Raw genomic sequence first — 19265 nt, forward strand, 5'->3', positions numbered from 1 at the left:
TTTTGGGCTGAGCTTGTTAATCTGGAGCTGTGGACATTAATAGACAGTGTTCATAGCACATAGACTTTTATATCAAGCCCTTTTGTTAATTTTAATATACTTACTGTTAATAAGGAATTCAAAATTATAGTCATAAATGGTGCTGATGCTTTTGCAACCTGAGTCTTCTGAGGTTAAACCCTAATTCTCACATGTTCTCTTCAATTCTATGGCTTGGTTCATGCAAATATAATTATATAAATTTTTAATAAGCTGTTTATCCATTGATTGGATTAAACTAATATATTTATGACCTAATTCTACTTTAAATTATTTTCATAGTATCGCTACCTGGAATATTCATATTTCTCATAAATATGTAAATGGCATTCAGTTTTGATTCTGGCTGCATCTTCTAGATGTGTGAATATGTTTCTAAGATCCTTCTAGTGACATTATTACTAAAATAGACCCAAGTGTTTGTATTGGTTAATTATAATTATGGAAAGGTTGTAACAAACAGCCACAAAATCTCAGTGGTATACAACAATTAGACTTTATTCAGCTGGACTCTGTGAGGCAACTAAAGGCTGATTGATCTAGACTGGGCTCTGCAGGAAAGACTGGTTATGATCCTGTCTCTCATACTCCCGCTGGGAGCCGTGAGTCTGCATTGCTGTGTACTTCTCATTGCTGTGGCCAAAATACAAGAAGGTAAAACCAGTTGCATAAACACTTGGAAGGCTCAGCCACATCATGCCCACTAGCATTCCACTGGTGATGTCAGGCGCATTTTCCATTTTCCAAAACACTGCAAGTGATGATTTCGTCATGTGTTTCACCACTAAATAACACATATCACCATTTTTCCAGCTGCTTATGTTTTATCACCATTTTTCCTGTAGCATCCCCTTTTAAGTATTGTTTTCTGTCAGTTATCTTTAGCTGCAGAAAAAAACTCAACAGAACAACACGCACACACACACACACACACACACACACACACACACACACAACCCATAGAATTCAGTTGCCTAAAACAATGATTTATTTTGCCCATATGTATACAAAAAAGGTGGGCCAGCTCGGCTTGTCTCCATAGTAAGGTTGGGCTCAGATCTGCTTTATGTTTTTATTTGGGGACAGCATTTCCTCAGGGAAACTCTTTTCACAGTGATGGCTGAGACATAAGAGAAGAAGCCCAACCACACAGATTCTTTTCAAACATCTGAGTCTGTCATATCTGCTAATATCCCATTGTCAAAGCCTAGAAACAAGGGTTGGGGAAAGCAACTCTGTCCACTGAAGTAGAGAAAAGAGATTGAGCATTTTTTAACAATAATCTGATGCACCACACAGATGAGGATTGACCATCTGCAAAGGTCGATATATGCTAATTACAACCAGAAGTAAACAATTATTTTCAGTGACTCACTCTGATAGACATATGGGCATACAAAAAAATCAATAATTGAGATATTAAAGGACTGGATTTCAATCCTAACTCTGTCATTTGTTGTACAAATGGATAAATTAATTTCAATTATTTTAAATAAAGATCCCAGTGAAATTGCTTCATTAAAACCAAACTGCAAATATTTTTTAAAAAATATTTTTATATCCCCAGTAAATGATTGATTTCTTAAATTATTATGTAGACTCCTTGGCATTCTCTTTCATATCAAAGGATTCTTCTTTCATATATAGTCACAGTATGAGGTTGGATAAAAGCCATGTTAAAATTAGAAATATATATATTCATATTCATATTGTTTCCTTATATAGGAGGGAAACAATATGAGTAAGAGAATGAGAGAAATGCATGAATAATACAGGAGAAAGCAGGTGGAAAGTCAAATATTTTGATACGGGCGATGTCATATGTTTAACCTACTCTAATGCTAATTGACAGAATAACAAATTAAACTGTTTTATTCAATATTTGTAATTTTTAATAAGCTAGAAAAATTTTTCTGTGATTATAATGGTCATATACAAGTATAAAAATAAGGAAAATAGGAAATCAAAAATCGAATGTGTTCCTAAATTTTTTTTTAAATTGTAAGTCTATTTTGCTTTTAATTCTTTATTTAGACTGCGCTCATCTTTGGAAAAAGAAATAGAACGACTGGAGTCAGCTTTGTCTGTATGGAAATGGAAATATGAAGAACTGAAAGAATCAAAGCCAAAAAGTCTGACAGAGGTATGGAGGCATACTATGTAGAGGAAAAAATGAAACTGACAGTTTTCTCTGTTCAGATGTGTAACCTATTAGGCAGAAAGCTCCATAGACAGGAGGAAAAGTAAAAAATTGAATTTCCTCCACAAGAGGGATATTTTAACTCATATGTCCATGTGAACTCAGTTAAACTCAACCCATAAGAAATCTTGTTCTAAATAACACATACTTTTAATGATCAACATTAGACGATTAACTGTCCATTCCAGGCACATGTGAGGGGAATGCTAAAGAGGTCATCACACCGTAACACTTACAATAAACTATTTTATCTTATTCTTTTCTGTGGCAGTGTGAAAATACCAATATATCTCAAGTGCACCTAGGTTCTTTTCATACTGGCTTTATGGATCATTCAGGATCAGCAACTTGCCTTTATACTTTTCCTTTGCATTTTCATCAATAAAATGCTGTCACGAACCTTTCCCATTTCAATGATTTATTAATATTCATTGTTAAAACAGTATTAATTGCGCATCTTGTATGTACCAAAGCATTGTTCTAGGTAAGCATGTGGGATAGAATAATGAGCAAAGAAAAGAAAAGTCCTGACAAAATGATGACAAGCCAAATGCTTCAAATGAGTCAACACTTAGTTGGGTGTATATATAGTGTGTTTATTTATATATGTATTATATTAATTATATATGCTGTATTATATATTATATAGTACATGTATATATATACACACATGTGTATATATCGAAACATACAAAGCATATGTATGCTGACCAGCTGTCTAAAAGAAGGTGAGTCTCTAAACCAAGTATGTAATTGTACCTTAATCAAAAGCACTGTTCCATCCGTTGTTAAAAAACGTGGTAAGCGGTATTTCTTTTTGTTTATGAAATCCCATATTAATGTTGCTTCAGATTTGTTTCCAGCAAGTGGTAAAGTTTAGAGTCATTACGTTTGTTGAACTCACATGAGGAACCTTACTTGCCAGCATAAGCCTGACTTATGAGTCACATGTGGGCGTTCTGACGTCCGTGGAATATAGTAATGATCATGCACTGGCTCAGAAATAGTCAGCTGTGTTAACACAGGGGACCCCTGAGATTTAAAATGAGGAAGAGCTTTTCCTAATATTATTAAGCAAATATCTCCTGCTTAAAAATCATTTATTAACAAAAGATCATTTCAGTGAGAGCCACAGACAGTTAGTATGAGAACATTTCTCAGTGAGGGCTAAATTAAACAAAGCTAACAAGCCACACAAAGTTTACCTCTCCTTTATAGATTCACGTCAGGTTGTCAGAGTTGTTTTGTTTTTAGCTCAAGCTTTCGGTATATGTATATATATATGTATATGTATATATATGTGTATACACACACACACACACACACACACACAATTTATGTGTGTGTACACATACACATGCATTTATATATGGATTCATAGTATTATTATTCATGGTATAAATTCACAGTATTTATATTCACAGGTATGTAACTGAACATGATGTCTCTGAGTGTGAACAAGGACAGTAAATTAATGTTATACAGGAAAATAGTTCAGATTACAACAATCATATGTGTTTAGAGTGTATGTGTATTTGCCCCTATAATTTAATGGGCTCTAAATTTGAGAAAACTAATACTGAAGATAGAATGGGTTTTAAATTTAAAACAAATGTGTACTTACTATTTCTTGCCACTAGTGGACACTGCAGACTTGACAACATTGGTTTCTTAATGCTTTTTTTTTTTTCAAGTAATTTAACATTTATGTAGCAACTGTTTTTGAAAAAAGGCATGGTTTTGAGTTGGTTTACAAAGGATATGTATATTTTAAATATTTAATGTTTTATATTCAAAGATGATATTTTGGACATTAAGTGGGAACATGTCTACTTTAACAAAGCTTTATAGATGAGAAAAAATAAAACCAATATAGCATTTTACAGTGTAAAATAGGTCTACATTTTGATACACATACAGAAATATGTATTAGTACATATTAGTTCATTAGTACATACATGTGATCCTTTTACTAGATAAAATTATAGAGGTTTTGGAACGGGGGAAACGTCAACATTGTTGTGAAAAATTTGTTCAACTATTTAAACTTTGAGCACATGTTTCAGTTTAATGAACTACAAATTTGAACACTGAGTGGAAGTGACAATTAATAAAAAAAGTTTTATGGAAAGTTAATTTTAACAGAGGAAAAAAACGTTTGATTTATTTATATGAGATTACTTTTTAAAATCTCTTTCTACTCCCTAAAAATGTAATTTGTGATAATCTTTAAAGCCTTTTTGAAAAGATGTGATATGCACATATGTTTAAATTATTTTATAAAATATTGTGGAACATTTGAAAATATTTAAAAACTGAATAAGTAAAAATACTTTGTCACGTAATTTTTATGTATACTTTGCTTAATTGTTTTATCATAGATTAGAACAAGAAGAATTTTATGGTACATTTAAGATGGCATTGTAGAGTAATTATAAGTGTAAAATATTCAAAGTTTCTATTCAGTTGATTGACAATCTGGAAATGTGTCATGATGTATCCTTTGGAACTTCATGTGAATTCTCTTTTTTACTCCATTCCTCAAAAATTATGATAAGTGTCTTTCACTTTCACTGTAGCTCCTTATCTATAAAAAATTTTTGAATACAAATGTAATTCTGTTTTATTTTTTTTTTATTTCTTTTTTAAGATTTTATTTATTTATTTGACAGAGAGATAGAGAGCACAAGTAGGCAGAGTGGCAGGCAGAGGGAGAGGGAGAAGCAGGCTCTCTGCTGAGCAGGAAGCCGGACATGGGGCTCGATCCCAGGACCCTGGGATCATGACCTGAGCCGAAGGCAGCCGCTTAACCGACTGAGCCACCCAGGCGCCCCTGTAATTCTGTTTTAGATACCTGAAACTGTTACAAGCAAATACATGCCTGGCTCGGAACTGCTGATAGGAAGATTAGCAATTTTTAGAGATGGAAACAGATGTGCTTAATAGACTAAGGTTTTTAAAAATGTATTTGAAAATCAGGCATCTTTAGAGGGAAATCATTCTTAAATCACTGACATTTAGCGAAGAGTAAATATAAGAACTTAATTGTAAAATCTAATATGTATTTAAAACACAACCAAGACAATGAGTAGTAGAAATGATTATATTCCAAATGCTGTTCCCATGCTGAATTTAATACTTATTCAGGTTTTCCTTTGCACATGTGTAAGTATTGATTTGGAATTACAATATGAATTCCAATTTTTTGAAATGGTTATTTTCATGGAATCTCATGATCTGGAGAATCGAATATTTATGGAAGTAATATTGATTACAAATAATTATGGTACTTTTGCTTTAACAATAAATGACTCTGATTCTTTCCATAATGGAAGATATCTTACCATATATGGACAATACTGCTAAGATTTTAAAATTGGTCTCAAACTGAAAAATGAAATGTAACTTAGAAAAATGAAATGTAATTTGTCTTTGAAAATTTTGTACTCTTACTGGAATTTTGTAAAGGATTTTATTGAGGAATCTTCTCTCTTTTTGTGATAATAATGTTTCTAGTAATTTATAATTTACAATGTTCTTTTATAATATTTATATTAAATACTTATAGAGACAGGCTTTGTGGGGCCATATATGGCACTAAAGGCGGTCAATAAAGCCTTATCTCAAATACCTCAAAACACTTTTCTGATTTTGGGGAAATAGAAGGTTGGAATTAGGATTATATGTAGCTAAAACTACACTATTACCTTTAATTTTTTCAGATATAAGATTTTTTCTAAATTTTTCTTTATTTATTTTTTACTTGAAGTTTGGTTGAAGATACCTTCACTTTTTAAAAGATTATGTCATTGGACACCTAGGTTGCTTCCATATTTTGGTGATTGTAAGTAATGCTGCAATAGATGGAAGGATGTATATATCTTTGTGAATTATTATTTCATTTTTTGGGTAAATACCCAGTAGTGTAATTATTGTATCATGTGGTATTTTTATTTTTAATTTTTTGGGAAACCTCCATACTGTTTTCCACAGTGGCTGTACCAAATTACATTTCCACCAACAATACGCGCTCCAGGAACGACCTCTGGAGTTTTAGGCAAATAGCTGGCCACCCACAGGGATGGATGCTTTGAGTAGAGAAAAAAGCTCCCCTCCCTTTACTATTTACCATAGTCTACATGATTTCACTTTTTTTTTTTTTTTTTAATCAACTCATGGATACTTGTTCCTGTGCTGGCTGGGGTGATTGATCCGGACTACCAGGGGGAATTTGGACTGGTGCTCCCCCATGGAGCTGAGGAAGATTGTATCGGGAATGCAGGAGATCCCTTAGGGAGTCTTAGTATTACCATACCCTGTGATTAGGTTGATGGAAAACTACAACAATCCAATGCAGTCAGGATTAGTAATGGTCCTGAGCCTTCAGGAATGAAGGTTTGGGTCATCCCACCGGGTAAAGAATCATGACCCATCTAGGTGCTTGCTGAAGACAAAGGGAAGACAGAGTGAATGGTTGAAGGAGATACAACCAGGTGGCCAGTCATAGAAATGACGACTGTAAGTGTCATGAGTATTTCTTCCTTGTTTTGCTGTGAATGTGCCTGTCTCTCTCCCTATCTATCTGCCGGCAGAAACCAACACTGTTTATCTCTTTATATCTTTGTTTTCTTTCCTATCCGATTCCCTATCATTAACATGTATTGCTTTAATATCAGTATTTAAGCATTATTAATTTTACTTCAGAGTATTTAACTTATGGGATATCAGGGAAGAGTAAACATTACTCAGGGACTTTACCTCTTCTTCTGAAGAAGGATTAGTGCATTTTCAGTTCTATGCAGAAAAGTTGTATCATGTTAGATGGAATTAAGACCTTGTTTTTGTCTTTATGTGAAGATTAAGTGTGGATGCATATGGATGCCAAGCTGACAAACAGTTGTGATGTGATGGTTAATTGTGATGGTTAATTTTGTATGTCAGCTTACCTGGGCTAAGGGGTGCTCAGGTCTCTGGTAAACATTTCTGGTGGGTCTTTGAGAGTGTTTTTGGCAGAGATTAAAGTTTGAATGGGTATTCTGAGTAAAGAAAATCTCCCTCCCGAGTGTAGGCAGACATCAACCAATCCACTGAGGGTCTGAATAGAACATAAAGGCAGAGGAAAGGTGAATTTGCTCTTTGCTTGAGCTGGGACATCCATCTCCTCCTGCCCCAAACATCACCACTCCTGGTTCTTGGGCTTTCAGATTTGGGCTGGGAATTTTACCTTTGGCTCCTAATTCTCAGCTCTTTGGGCTTGGACTAGAATTTACTCCACTGGCTCTCCTGGTTCTCCAGTGTGCAGACTGCAGATCCTGGGACCTCTTGGCCTCCATAACCATATGAATCAATTCCCGTAGTAAATCTCTCTCTCTCATCTATATATGTGTTTATGTTTATATTTATATTTATATATATATATTTTTTTCTTTTTCTTTGGAGAACCTTTACTAGTACCTTTTGGTCCATGCTCTTTTCTTTGTCTAGAACAGTCACACAAAATGCTTTCACCTCCTACCGGCCAGTCACATCTTGCCATTAACCTCAGTTTACATATCGCTTCATAAAGAGGAATGGTTTCAGTCCAAAAACAAATGCTTCCTTTACTGTTTTCCTTCAAAGAAATATGCAAGATTTTAAAAGACCTTTTCAAAACGTGTACTTATTTTTGTGTTTATTTACAAAACACAAAATGCCTTTCCCTTTGAACAGTCGGCTTCATGATAATATATATCACGTCTGCTTTATTCATCTCCCTCTAGCCAGTGCTGAACAAATGGTATTATAATTTGTAGTGACCCACCCTTTTTTTCTCTGGCTCTATATGCTTATATTTCTGAATGATCACTGCCTCTATAGTGTAAGAAGGGTAGGGGAAATCCTAGACTTGTCTTTTATTAGCCTGATGAGGCTACTGCTCTACATCCCTGAGGATTTTAGATTTTCCAGGGCACTGGAGTGAACCTTCACCCCTAACATCCTATCTGTCATGAAAATCTGTTCAGTTTGTTCTTTGCAAGACACAAATTAGCTTATCAGGCCAAAGACTGAGGCTGATAAAATACCGTATTAGAATTCTATAAATGTATAAGAACAATGAAGCATATGGGACACCAGTTTGCTGATATAAGTGCCTTCAAGACCTTTTAAACAAACCTAATTAAGAATAATATAAGCACTAAATTACATAAGTCAGAATTAATTGAACTACTAGTGGATAATTTATAGACATTGCCAAGGTAACGCTCAGAACACTGTGATGACTGACTTAGCTCGAAGGCTACTCTAAGAATTATGAAAGAAAATTAGGCTATTCAGAACCCACTTTGCTTGTGGTTACAAAGATATAGATAGGAATAGATATGCCTGCGGCTACATATAAAGAGAAGGGCAGGTTGAAATCAGAGGCTTCAACATCTGTTTAAGTTAAGCAATACTATTTTAAAAATTAAAACATAACACAAAGGAATCAGTTGATATTTAATTATAGAAATTAATAGTTTGAGAATAATGATAAAAGTGGTCAAAAGGAAAAAAAAGATAAGTTCCCTGGGTTACACAATGGTTCCACAGAGTGGGGACAGTTGGTCTATGAAATACCTTTATTTTGTATCCGAGTTGACAGGACATTTTCCAGCAGTGCATGACTCATAAATCTAAAGATTCTTATTTTACCTTTTCCTATAAGAAGGCTCTATATAAGGACATTCAGTTAGGACCATTCTGGAGATAAGAATCCTCCTTTCAGTAAAGAGCATTAGTATTCTTACCTTTAGGAGCAGTTTTCATGTTGCAAAGAAGATTGAACAAAGACACCTGCCATCTTTTCCCTTCCCCAATTCACCCCTACCATGTACTGACACCAAACGTATTTGATTGTATACAACTGAATGAAAAAACCTGATCTAGAACAAGAATGTATGGTATACCATTTAAAAAATTCTGTATGATATAAAAAACCTGAAATGATATATTTTAAATTGTCCATTTTTTCATATGCATTACATATCATTTGTAAATTTAGAAACATGCTTTTCAAATTTTTTTCGAATATATAGTTTGAAGAAAAGGATTCTAGAGTTAGAAGTTTGAGTTTTTGGGGTTTGGAGGTTGCATTTTTGGGGAATTCCAAGTGTTTCTAATGAAATTTTTTTAGTTTATTGGGGTATAATATGCAAAATACATTTAATGTATACATTTTGATGAATTTGGACATATGCATACATCTGTGATACCATTGCCATTACCAAGGTACTAAACATTTCCATCATCTCCTGAAATTATCTTGTATTCTCTGTGTGTGTGTGTGTGTGTGTGTGTGTGTGTGTGTGTGTTGTGGTAAGAACACTTACTACGAGATCTGTCTTCTTAATATATTTTAAAGTGCATATACCATATTAACTGTAAGTACTATAGTGCACATCAGATCTCTAGAACTTACTCATCTTGCATAACTGAAACTTTATACCCATTTAAAAACAGTTCCCCCTTTCCCTCTCTCTTTTATCCCCTGGCAACTACCATTTTATTCTGTTTCTATGAGTTTGACTATTTTAGATTCTTCATATAAGTGGAATCATGCAATATTTGTCTTTCTGTTACTGACTTATTTCACTTAGCATGATTTCCTGTAGGTTCATCTCTGTTGTTGCAAATGGCAGGGTTTCCTTCCTTTTAAAGCTAGATGATATACCACTATATGTATATACCACTATTTTCTTTATTCATCTGTAAATAGATCTTTGTTTCCATATCTTGGCTACTGTAAATAATGCTGCAATGAACATGAACAAGTATCTCTTAGAGACTCTGATTTCAATTATTTGGGTATATACCCATAAGTAGGATTGCTGGATCGCATGACAATATTTTTAATTTTTTGAGGAATCCTTAAACTGTTCTCCCATATACCTCCTGCCCCCACACATACTAGCCTGCTGCATCATCACTTACCAGAATGCTAGATTTTTTTTTTTTTTTTTTTTTTTTACCAAGGATGAACATTCATTGACACATGATAATCACCCACAGTTCATCATTTACCCTAGGATTCATTCTTGGTGTTGTGAGTTGTGTGGGTTTAGAAAAATGTATAATAATAGGTATCCATCATTATGGTATCACACAGAGTATTTTTACTGTCACTGTTCTAAAAATCTGCTGTGTTCTGTCTGTTTATCCTTCCTTGCTCCCTTAACCCTTGGCAACCACTGATCTTTATATTGTCCCCATAGATTTGCCTCTTCCAGAATGTCATATAGTAACATCTTGGTTACTTGCAAAATTTAGCAGTTATGAATAAGGCTGCTATGAGCATTTGGGTGCAGGTTTTTGTGTGGTTTCCTTCTCTTTTCATTTAGTTATTACCCCTGCTGAAATGAGTTCCTGCCTTAGATTATTTCATAGATCACGACCACCCTCTAGATAGCAGCGTTCAAAGGAGAGGGTAGCAGCTCAGAGTAGGGCAAGTTACGTGGAAGGAACTCAGGTGAGCTCTTCTGATGGGAAGGGGCTATTCATGTGGTGGAGACTCAGAGCATCACTGACTCCTCTCCAGGGCTGTAGTGCATTCTAATTAGTACCAGTAGTTTTAATGAGGGTTAAGAAATCCTACATACAGAAGGCTTCTTTACCTGGTATTTTAACAGGGATCATATGGGAGGACTGAAAAGACACAGATGGCAAACTGGAATAGAGACTATTCTTTAGGATGCACTTTAGAATGTGTAGTTGTCACATGAGGCAATTTTCCTTTGTAATACAATTCTGAAGTTGTGATCAAAGACAATGGAAGATATAATTATACATTCACATTAAAACTTCTTCTAATGTAGGTGAAATGAGCCAGTGGAATCTCATAAGGGTTCTCCCATGGATAATCTGAACTTCAGAAAAAAAATAGTAAATAATCCTTTAATGTAGTTGTACTGAATTAGCAGAATCCATAGGATTCACCTGAAAGGAATTGAATTTATATATATATATATATATATATATATATATATATCTCCAGGTCTCTTTTTGGACATTTTGATTTAATTAGTTAGGAGTGCTTATCATGTATCTGTACTTTTAGAATCTCATTATTCTGATATACACCCCAAATTAAGATCTGCTGCTGTAAAGCATTAGATCTCAGAGCAGGGTTGGGAGGACCCTTGAGAGCCTCAAAACTGATTGCAATCTTTCATTTTATGTTACGGATCAGCTTTACTCATCACTGAGTACCCAGATATTTGATCAGATATTATTTTAGGTGTGTCTCTGAGGGTGTTTCTGGATGAGATTAACATTTGGATCAGTAGCAGATTGCTCTTCCTAATGTGGGTGGGCCTCATCTAATCAGCCAAAGGTGGGAATAGAACAAAAAGGCTGACCCTCCTGCAACTAAGAGGGAACTCCATCTGCTTGACTGTCTTCCAGCTAGGACATCAGTTTTTCTTGATTTCAGACTTGAACTGAAACATCAGCTCTTCCTGGGTCTCAAGCCTGTGGGACTCAGACTGGACCTCTACCATGGACTCTTCTGGTCCTCATGTCTTTAACTTGGACTGGAACTTTCACCACTGGCTCTCCTTGGTCTCTTCAGCTTGCCAGCTGCAGAAATTGGGAATTGTCAGCCTCCATAAATCATGTGAGCCAATTCCTCATGATAAGTATCTTTATGGGAAAAAAAATAAAATGTAAAAATATATGGAAAGATTATAATGTAATACAAAACAAAATAAGAATGATATATATATTCTATTTGTTTCTCTGATGAACCCTGACTAATATACCAGCCTCACTGAAAAACCCATAGCTTAACCAGATCTACTCACTGCAAGTCCTGGTTTCTTTCCATCTGATGATCTGATACATGTAACTGAAACAGTTACATGTATTTCTAGTTAGTAACATAAATTATGAAGTGGAATGTATACATTCCTTATTTTTCATATTGACTGGTAGATTAACTTAAAAATAATTTATGTATTGTAGAGAAGATACTGTGATAAAAGAAAGATACTTGTGACTTGGTGATTTAGTGTTTTGAACTATATATACTGCTTTCAGTTCTCCTTCTCTGCAAAGACCGCTGTACAGACAAGCTGAAGAAGTTTCAGCTCCATGCCCCTGACGTGGACCCCTTCTAGGACCTAGCAAGCCATCCTAGCAAGATGTAAATATGTTCATATATTTTTGTGTAATTTGCAAAAATAAGATAATTGAGCCTTATTTAAACCTCTGCCTCTTTCCACTCTGAATTTGCCCCCAACACTCTTCTCCTCTTCTCTCTTGGACATAAAGTAGATGTGGAAATATTTGGAGTCTTACCAAGTTGAAATTGAATTGAGGATACATACAGTTTATATCTGGTGGAATATATTTTTGGATGTGTTTGTTATGTATACCTAGTTAGTATGGAAGTTCTCTCCTCTCAGAAATATACTTGATACTTTTAAATGAAAATCATATAAAAGATAAATTTTGGGATACCTATCTTTGTGGGGTACAAGTTTCAAAAAGTGAATATTCCCAACAGCAAATAGGCTTGTGTGTTATCCTGTGAGCTTATTTATCCAAACTTATTTCACAAAAAACTGATCAACTATTCTGGAGGAAAGACTAAATAAACCCTCTTTATTAAAAATGATGTTACATATAAAAAAATGATGTTACATAGTCACAGTCATAATAAAAGTGGATGACAGTGTACACACTCAAAAGTCTAGGAGAAATTTTTAGTTGTTATTTAGTAGTTATTCCTAGACCTTTATATTATTTGTCAGGATTTTGTGATACATTATGGTATATGTCAGCTTTCCAAAATTTGTGAATGTTGTTTCCTCGTTCTAAATAACTGTTTACTTTTATTCCTAATTGTGCTTTGTCCCCAGTTGTAAAAAAAAAAAAATCGACTTCTGTCAAACCTGAATTTACTCATGTTCCTCTGCTTTCCCTTAGCTCAGCCTCCAAGGTTCCAGCAGATGGCTTTCTTCTGCATAGTGCGACTTCCTGGTGTCCACACTATTATTTTATTGATTATTATAAGTGCCTGCTTGCTTCTTATCTCTTCACCTAGACAATAATCACCTTCAGGACAGAGACACCTTTCACTACCCGAGTCTGACTCAGTGAGAAGCAGTCAAAAGACACTTGCAGTGGACTGAATGAGGGTGGGCAAACGTTTTAGGGCAAGGAAAGGAGAGTTGCTGGAGGATACCAACCGCTTGCTTTTGGCCTATTTTCCATTGTTCTGGCTCCCCCTCCCCTGCCGCTCTATAGAGATGGCTTTTGCTGATTCTACATATAGCACTGTTTACACAAAAAGACACAATGTCCCAAAGAAGAAAAGTGGATTGTCAGCTATTTGGTCGTGGGAAGGATTTGCACAGGTCAGGCTCTTATCTCCAAAGATTTCAAAAATGCCATATGTTAGGGGAGAGGAGGAATGCATTAACCAACTTCAAGTCACCAAATTAGTGAAAAATTATATAAGATGTAATGTTTCCAGAAGTAACTTATTTACATAAAAAGGAAACAGCATTGTATGCATTTTAGACTTAAATCATAAGTTTAAGTTCTATTTTAATACTGACCGAGAGTTTGGGAAGTATCAAATTCACTTTGAACCACAATCTCAATGTTAAGTAATGAAATACACAGAGATGTGAGTGAGTAGGCTTTTTAATTCTTCCTCAGATAGGGATGCCAATGAGACAAATTAAGAGGTGAAAGCTCATTTTGTGTTTCAGGTAGTTTCATTAAGAATGCTCCTAACAGAAGCTCTTTGCGATTTAAAATTAAAGCAGAAGGCATAATTGCTGTGATTCTTTCAAGGAAGTAATCTTTGCTCTTTACATATTTTTAACAGCTTTATTGCTATATAATTCACAGACTGCACAACTCATCCACTTAAAGAGTACAGTTCAGTGACCAGTGTATTCAGACTTGTGTGACCACCACCACAATCAACTTTAAAACATTTCATCAGTCCCAAAGAGAAACCTCTGTCCATTAGCATGGCCCTCCAACCACCACAGCTTTAGGTGATCACTAATCCAATTGAACACTATAGATTTGCCAATTCTGGACATTTCATATAAATGGAATTTTGACTGGCTTCTTCCACTTTATGTTGGTTTTTGAATACAGCTTCTGTAATTTGCTCTCTCAGCCACTATCCCTGCCACAACTCAATAAAGACATAAACATTATGCTGATCTTTTTTTATGGAAACCTCAGAAAAAAATTATTAGGAGGTCTAATTATCCAAAATATACAAAGAACTCTTAAAATTCAATAGTAAGAACACAAACAACCTGATTTAAAAATGGGCCAAGAACTTAGACACTTTACTAAAGAAGATATACAGATGACAAATAAACATATGGAAAGATGCTCCACATCCTATATCATGAGGAAAATGAAAATTAAAACAACAGTAAGATACCACTGCACACCTAGGAAAATGGCCAAAATCCAGAACACTGACAACACCAAATGCTGACAAGGATGAGGAGCAACAGGAACTCTCATTCATTGCTGGCAGGAGAGCAGTATGGTAAATCTAGTTAGCAATGCTGGATTGTCTATTTACAAGTTGCTGTAAGAATAGGGCTTTAGTATTTTCCCAAGAACAACAATAACAGCAATATGATAATTGTAGGAGGTGAAGGGTGTGTCAACTAACTTCATTGTGGTAAACATTTCACAATGTGTAAGAGTGTCAAATCATCCCATTGTACAACTTAAACTTACACAGTGTTGTATGTCAATTGTGTCTAAACTGGACAACATTTTTTTTTAAAAAAAGACCTTTATGGGAGCCTGGGTAGTGCAGTCGGTTAAGTGTCAGACTCTTGGTTTTGGCTCAGGTCGTGATCTCAGGGTCGTGAGATCAAGCTGTGCATTGGGCTCGCACTCAGCGTGGAGCCTGCTTAAGTTTCTCTCTCCCTCTGCCCCCCCCCGCCCCACACCGTTCTCTCCCTCTCCTCTCTCTCAAATAAATTAATCTCTTTAAAAAAAAAAAAGATCCTTAAAGGACATTTGATAGTTATAAATGATGGGGAAAAAAAGACTTTTTCTTCATTACTGGCTTTGAGCAATTGGATTTTGATATGTATTGATATAATCTTTAAATATCTTTCCACTTGAGTTTGTGGAATTTTCTGAATCTATGTATCTAGGCTTTTTATTAAATTTGGAAAATTTTTGATCATTTTTTAAAATATTTGTCCCCAACCCCTTCTCAGGGACTCCAATTACATCAAGCCACTTGAAGTTATCTTGGAGCTTGCTAATTAGCACCCATTGTAGTCCTGTTGTGGTGAGCTAATGGAAATATACTGGAGGGCTTTGAGAGAGGAAGTTTGGTTAGTGGGCTGTATCTAGCACCTTGATCATTCCTGAGTTTTCAGATGGTCTTCTCTATGATTTGGTTATCAGTATTTGCTAACTAGCACAATGGAAGTTAGGCCTCTACCCTCCCATAGAGATCAGCAAAAGAGTGCTATCTCCTTCACGATTACATTTCAAAGAGATGGTTCCCAGCTCCTAGAGAAAGACATGCCTGGATTATGAAGCTGGCAGAAGGCTGGAATAAGATTTATACCTCAAAGAGATAGAGAAGGAATTTACAATTGCCAGGTGTTTTCTTTCTTTCCTTCTTTTTCTTTTTTTCAGGTGTTGTTTTCAAAAGAAACACTAAGAAAATGAAAAGTAAAGAGTATGTCATCACAAATAAAGCTGTCTAAAGTTTAATCAAGCAGAGGGGAACATTAAAGCCCTCTTGGTCATTTTTAATTCTATCATTTTTATTATTTCTGTGCAAGTTGCAATTGAATGATTTTGCTCTTCATTATGGGTCATCAGTTCCTATTTGTTTGCAAGACATGTAATTTTTGATTGGACTCCTGTCATTAGGAATTTTACCTTGTTGAATGGGTGCTGAATATTTTTAGATTTAAAAAAATATTTTTGAGCTTTTTTCTGTGACCTAATTCCATTACTTGGAGACATTTTTATCTTTTTTCTCGTGAAGCTTTTAAGTCTGGTTAGGTGAGAGCAGAGTAGCATTTAGTCTATGGTTATTTTTTCTACTGAGTCCAGAGGCAAAACCATTCTGAGTACTTCACGTAATGGGCGGTGAACTGTGAGGTTTATCTCTGGTAGTTGGAAATAAGAATTATTATTACTGGCCTTATTTTTATTGTAGGGATTATTTCTTTTAATCCTTTTGGGGTTAAGTTTCCTCAAAATTATGCTCTGGTCACCACCCTGGTGAGTACTTGGTAGACCTCCAGGGTTCTCCCTCTGCTTAGAACCCTTTTGGAACTGTTGCCCACACTAAGCCTCAACGCGCTTCGTTCCCAGCTTCACCTCAACTCCGAGGCCACCTTGCTTTTCCTTCCTAATCTATGAGTTGAAAATTCCCTCCAGGCAGTAAATGAGCAATTTTAGGGCTATTTTTCTTTGTTTTCCATTTCTTAGGAATTGCCTGATAATTACTGTTTTTACAATACTTGTTTGCTCTATTTTTCTTGCTATTTTAGTGGTTTCATGTTGGCAGATTTGGTTTCTGCTACTCTGTCCTGATCTGCAGTCACTATTGTTCTGACCATATATTAGAAGTATGTTCCATCCTGTTTCCCTTACATATGGCTTTTGAAAAAAGCAGTTAGTTTTTATTTAGAATGTGTTTTACATATGCTTTGTAAATGTTTTGGTTAGTCGTGATAACTTGTTTTAAATAATATTTGTATTAAATATATTTTATTTTCTGGATTAAAAAAAGTACAAAAGTTACTACCTTCTTTTAGGTAACATTTTATTTTTTTACATAATTTCTAACCTGTTAATCATTCTTCCTTTTGCTAATTTATCAAGAGACATATAATTTCAGTCTCTCACTTTCACATAATATTGACCCCGGAAAATTACACAGAATAAAATCTAGCTTACTCCTTTTCTGAAAAGCAAAGTAATTTGAAGTCCAGAAGTCTGATTGTCCAAGGTCAGAGAAGAGCTTTAGTAGGACCAGATCTAGAACACAACCTTCCTGATGTTTTTCTAGTATCCTTTTGACTACTCTGCTGTTACTCTTTTATAAAAAGGCTAGAAATTTTATTGGGAGTCTGTGACTAAGAAGTACAATTTTTGTTGTTCTTGTTGTGATTTAGTACCTGAAATTGTTAGAAATGGGTAAATCAAAAGTTAAGAGGGGAAAAAACAATATCTTTAGATGCAACATGGAATAAAGGGAAGTGATTGATTTCCCTGTTCATCAATCATTGTGCAAAATAACTTCTTTCTATTGGTAAAACAAGTTTGTATAAACATCTCTTGACAAACATCCACACAAAGAACTGCACCTCATTGTACTCTTTTATTAGATGTTTTATCTAAAATATATACTAGTTAACTTCTTGATGAAGTACAAATTAAATTTCTCAGATGAACATTCTCTTCAAGTCATGATTAATCCTCCATTGACCAGTGTGATATTCTTTGATAACCTTGTGGATAAATCTGTTAAGAATAATAAATTATTCTTTGGGACTCTAATTGGCTTTCCCCTGGCCTTTGAGTGATTCTGTGGACAGAAATCAGCTATCAATAAAATGTATAACCTTGGATTATTGAAGCGAGTACTGAGCCTGCAGTTTAATGCAATTGGGAAAGTCAGGTAGTATTACAGAATAGTGGTATTCAAAATGAATACTTTCCAATGGACACAATAGAAATGTGTTACTTTTCATACTCTTGATTTATAATCTTACGACTTGATTTATCTCTTGGATGAACTACCGTTCGTATTCATCCGCACCCTCACAACCACATATAGAAGAAAAAAGTCACCTCCTGTAACATGTATATTACATGGTTTCTATATGAAAATCTAATGTCTTTAATAGATACAGGTTCTGGACCTGAATTACTAACAGACAAAAGATTGTAGGTTAATAGATCCTGTACTTTAAGATAAGCCAGAGTTGGGCAACTTTCCAAGTATGCTCATGCACAGGGGTAAGAGATTTTACAAGCTGAGGGACTGTTATTTTTTAAGCTTTTTACTATAGAAGATCTCAACTATATACAAAAACAGAAATAATACTATCATGAACCCCAGTTTTTCCATCAGCTATATTTAATAATGATTATCTCTTGGCTAATCATTTTTACCCATACCAAATCCATCCACATTACAACTATGTATTATTCTATCTGGACCTATTTCTATATGTATCTCAAAACATAAGGACTCTTGTTAAACATAGCAATACCATTTTGAAACCTAAAAAATTAACAATAATTTGCTAATATCAAATATTTGGTGTTCAAATTTCCAGTTTTCTAAGAAATGTCGATTTTGTTTTCACAGTTTACTTAATTGAATCAAAAGTCAAATAAAGCTTAGGAATTTTAATCGAATGTCTTTTTAAGTGCACTTTAATATGAAGGTTTTTTTGTGCAACTTTTTTTTCCTTATAATTTGCTTGTTTTTTAAAAAATAAGTTATTTATCTTTTAGGATTCTTTCTGGATTCTGTAGATTGCATTTATACATTGTATGGTTTAATATGTTACTCTGTCTTCTGTATTTCCTATTAAATGTTAGTTGGATCAGGAGGTATGATTTGATTCAGTTTCAAGACTGTCTCCTAGATAATATGTTCTTCATTAGAAAGCATGTGGTGTTCGTTTGTTTCTTTGTGGTGCTGATAGACTGGTGCTCATTCCATTATTTCGGAGTTGCAAAATTGTGATATTCTAATTATATTATTTCTTCTGAAGTTATTTGGAACTTTTTTTTAAGATTTTATTTATTTTTTTGACACAGAGAGAGTGAGCACAAACAGGGGAAGTGGCAGGCAGAGAGAATGGGAGAGCCTGCTGAGCAGAGAGCCTGATGTGGAACTCCATCCCCGGACCCTGGGATCATGACCTGAGCAGAGGGCAGACACCTAGCCAACTGAGCCCCCCAGGCACCCCTATTTGGAACATTTAAATAAAAAAAAACTTCCTCTCTGGGGCACCTGGCTGAC

General features: G+C 34.8%; 1 protein-coding gene across 4 annotated transcripts in view; it reads left to right on the top strand.

Moving 5' to 3' along the window:
- The window catches only part of CCDC102B (coiled-coil domain containing 102B), a 188548-nt gene that overhangs the window by 104531 nt on the left and 64752 nt on the right, over nucleotides 1-19265 (top strand). For all 4 annotated transcript variants that reach the window (XM_027575760.1, XM_027575762.2, XM_027575761.1 and 1 more), the window contains one exon: nucleotides 2074-2182. In XM_027575760.1, the coding sequence (XP_027431561.1) occupies nucleotides 2074-2182 (109 nt within the window). The remainder of the gene's footprint in view (nucleotides 1-2073; nucleotides 2183-19265) is intronic.

The sequence above is a fragment of the Zalophus californianus genome, chromosome 14, assembly GCF_009762305.2.
Source record: "Zalophus californianus isolate mZalCal1 chromosome 14, mZalCal1.pri.v2, whole genome shotgun sequence".
NCBI lineage: Eukaryota > Metazoa > Chordata > Mammalia > Carnivora > Otariidae > Zalophus > Zalophus californianus.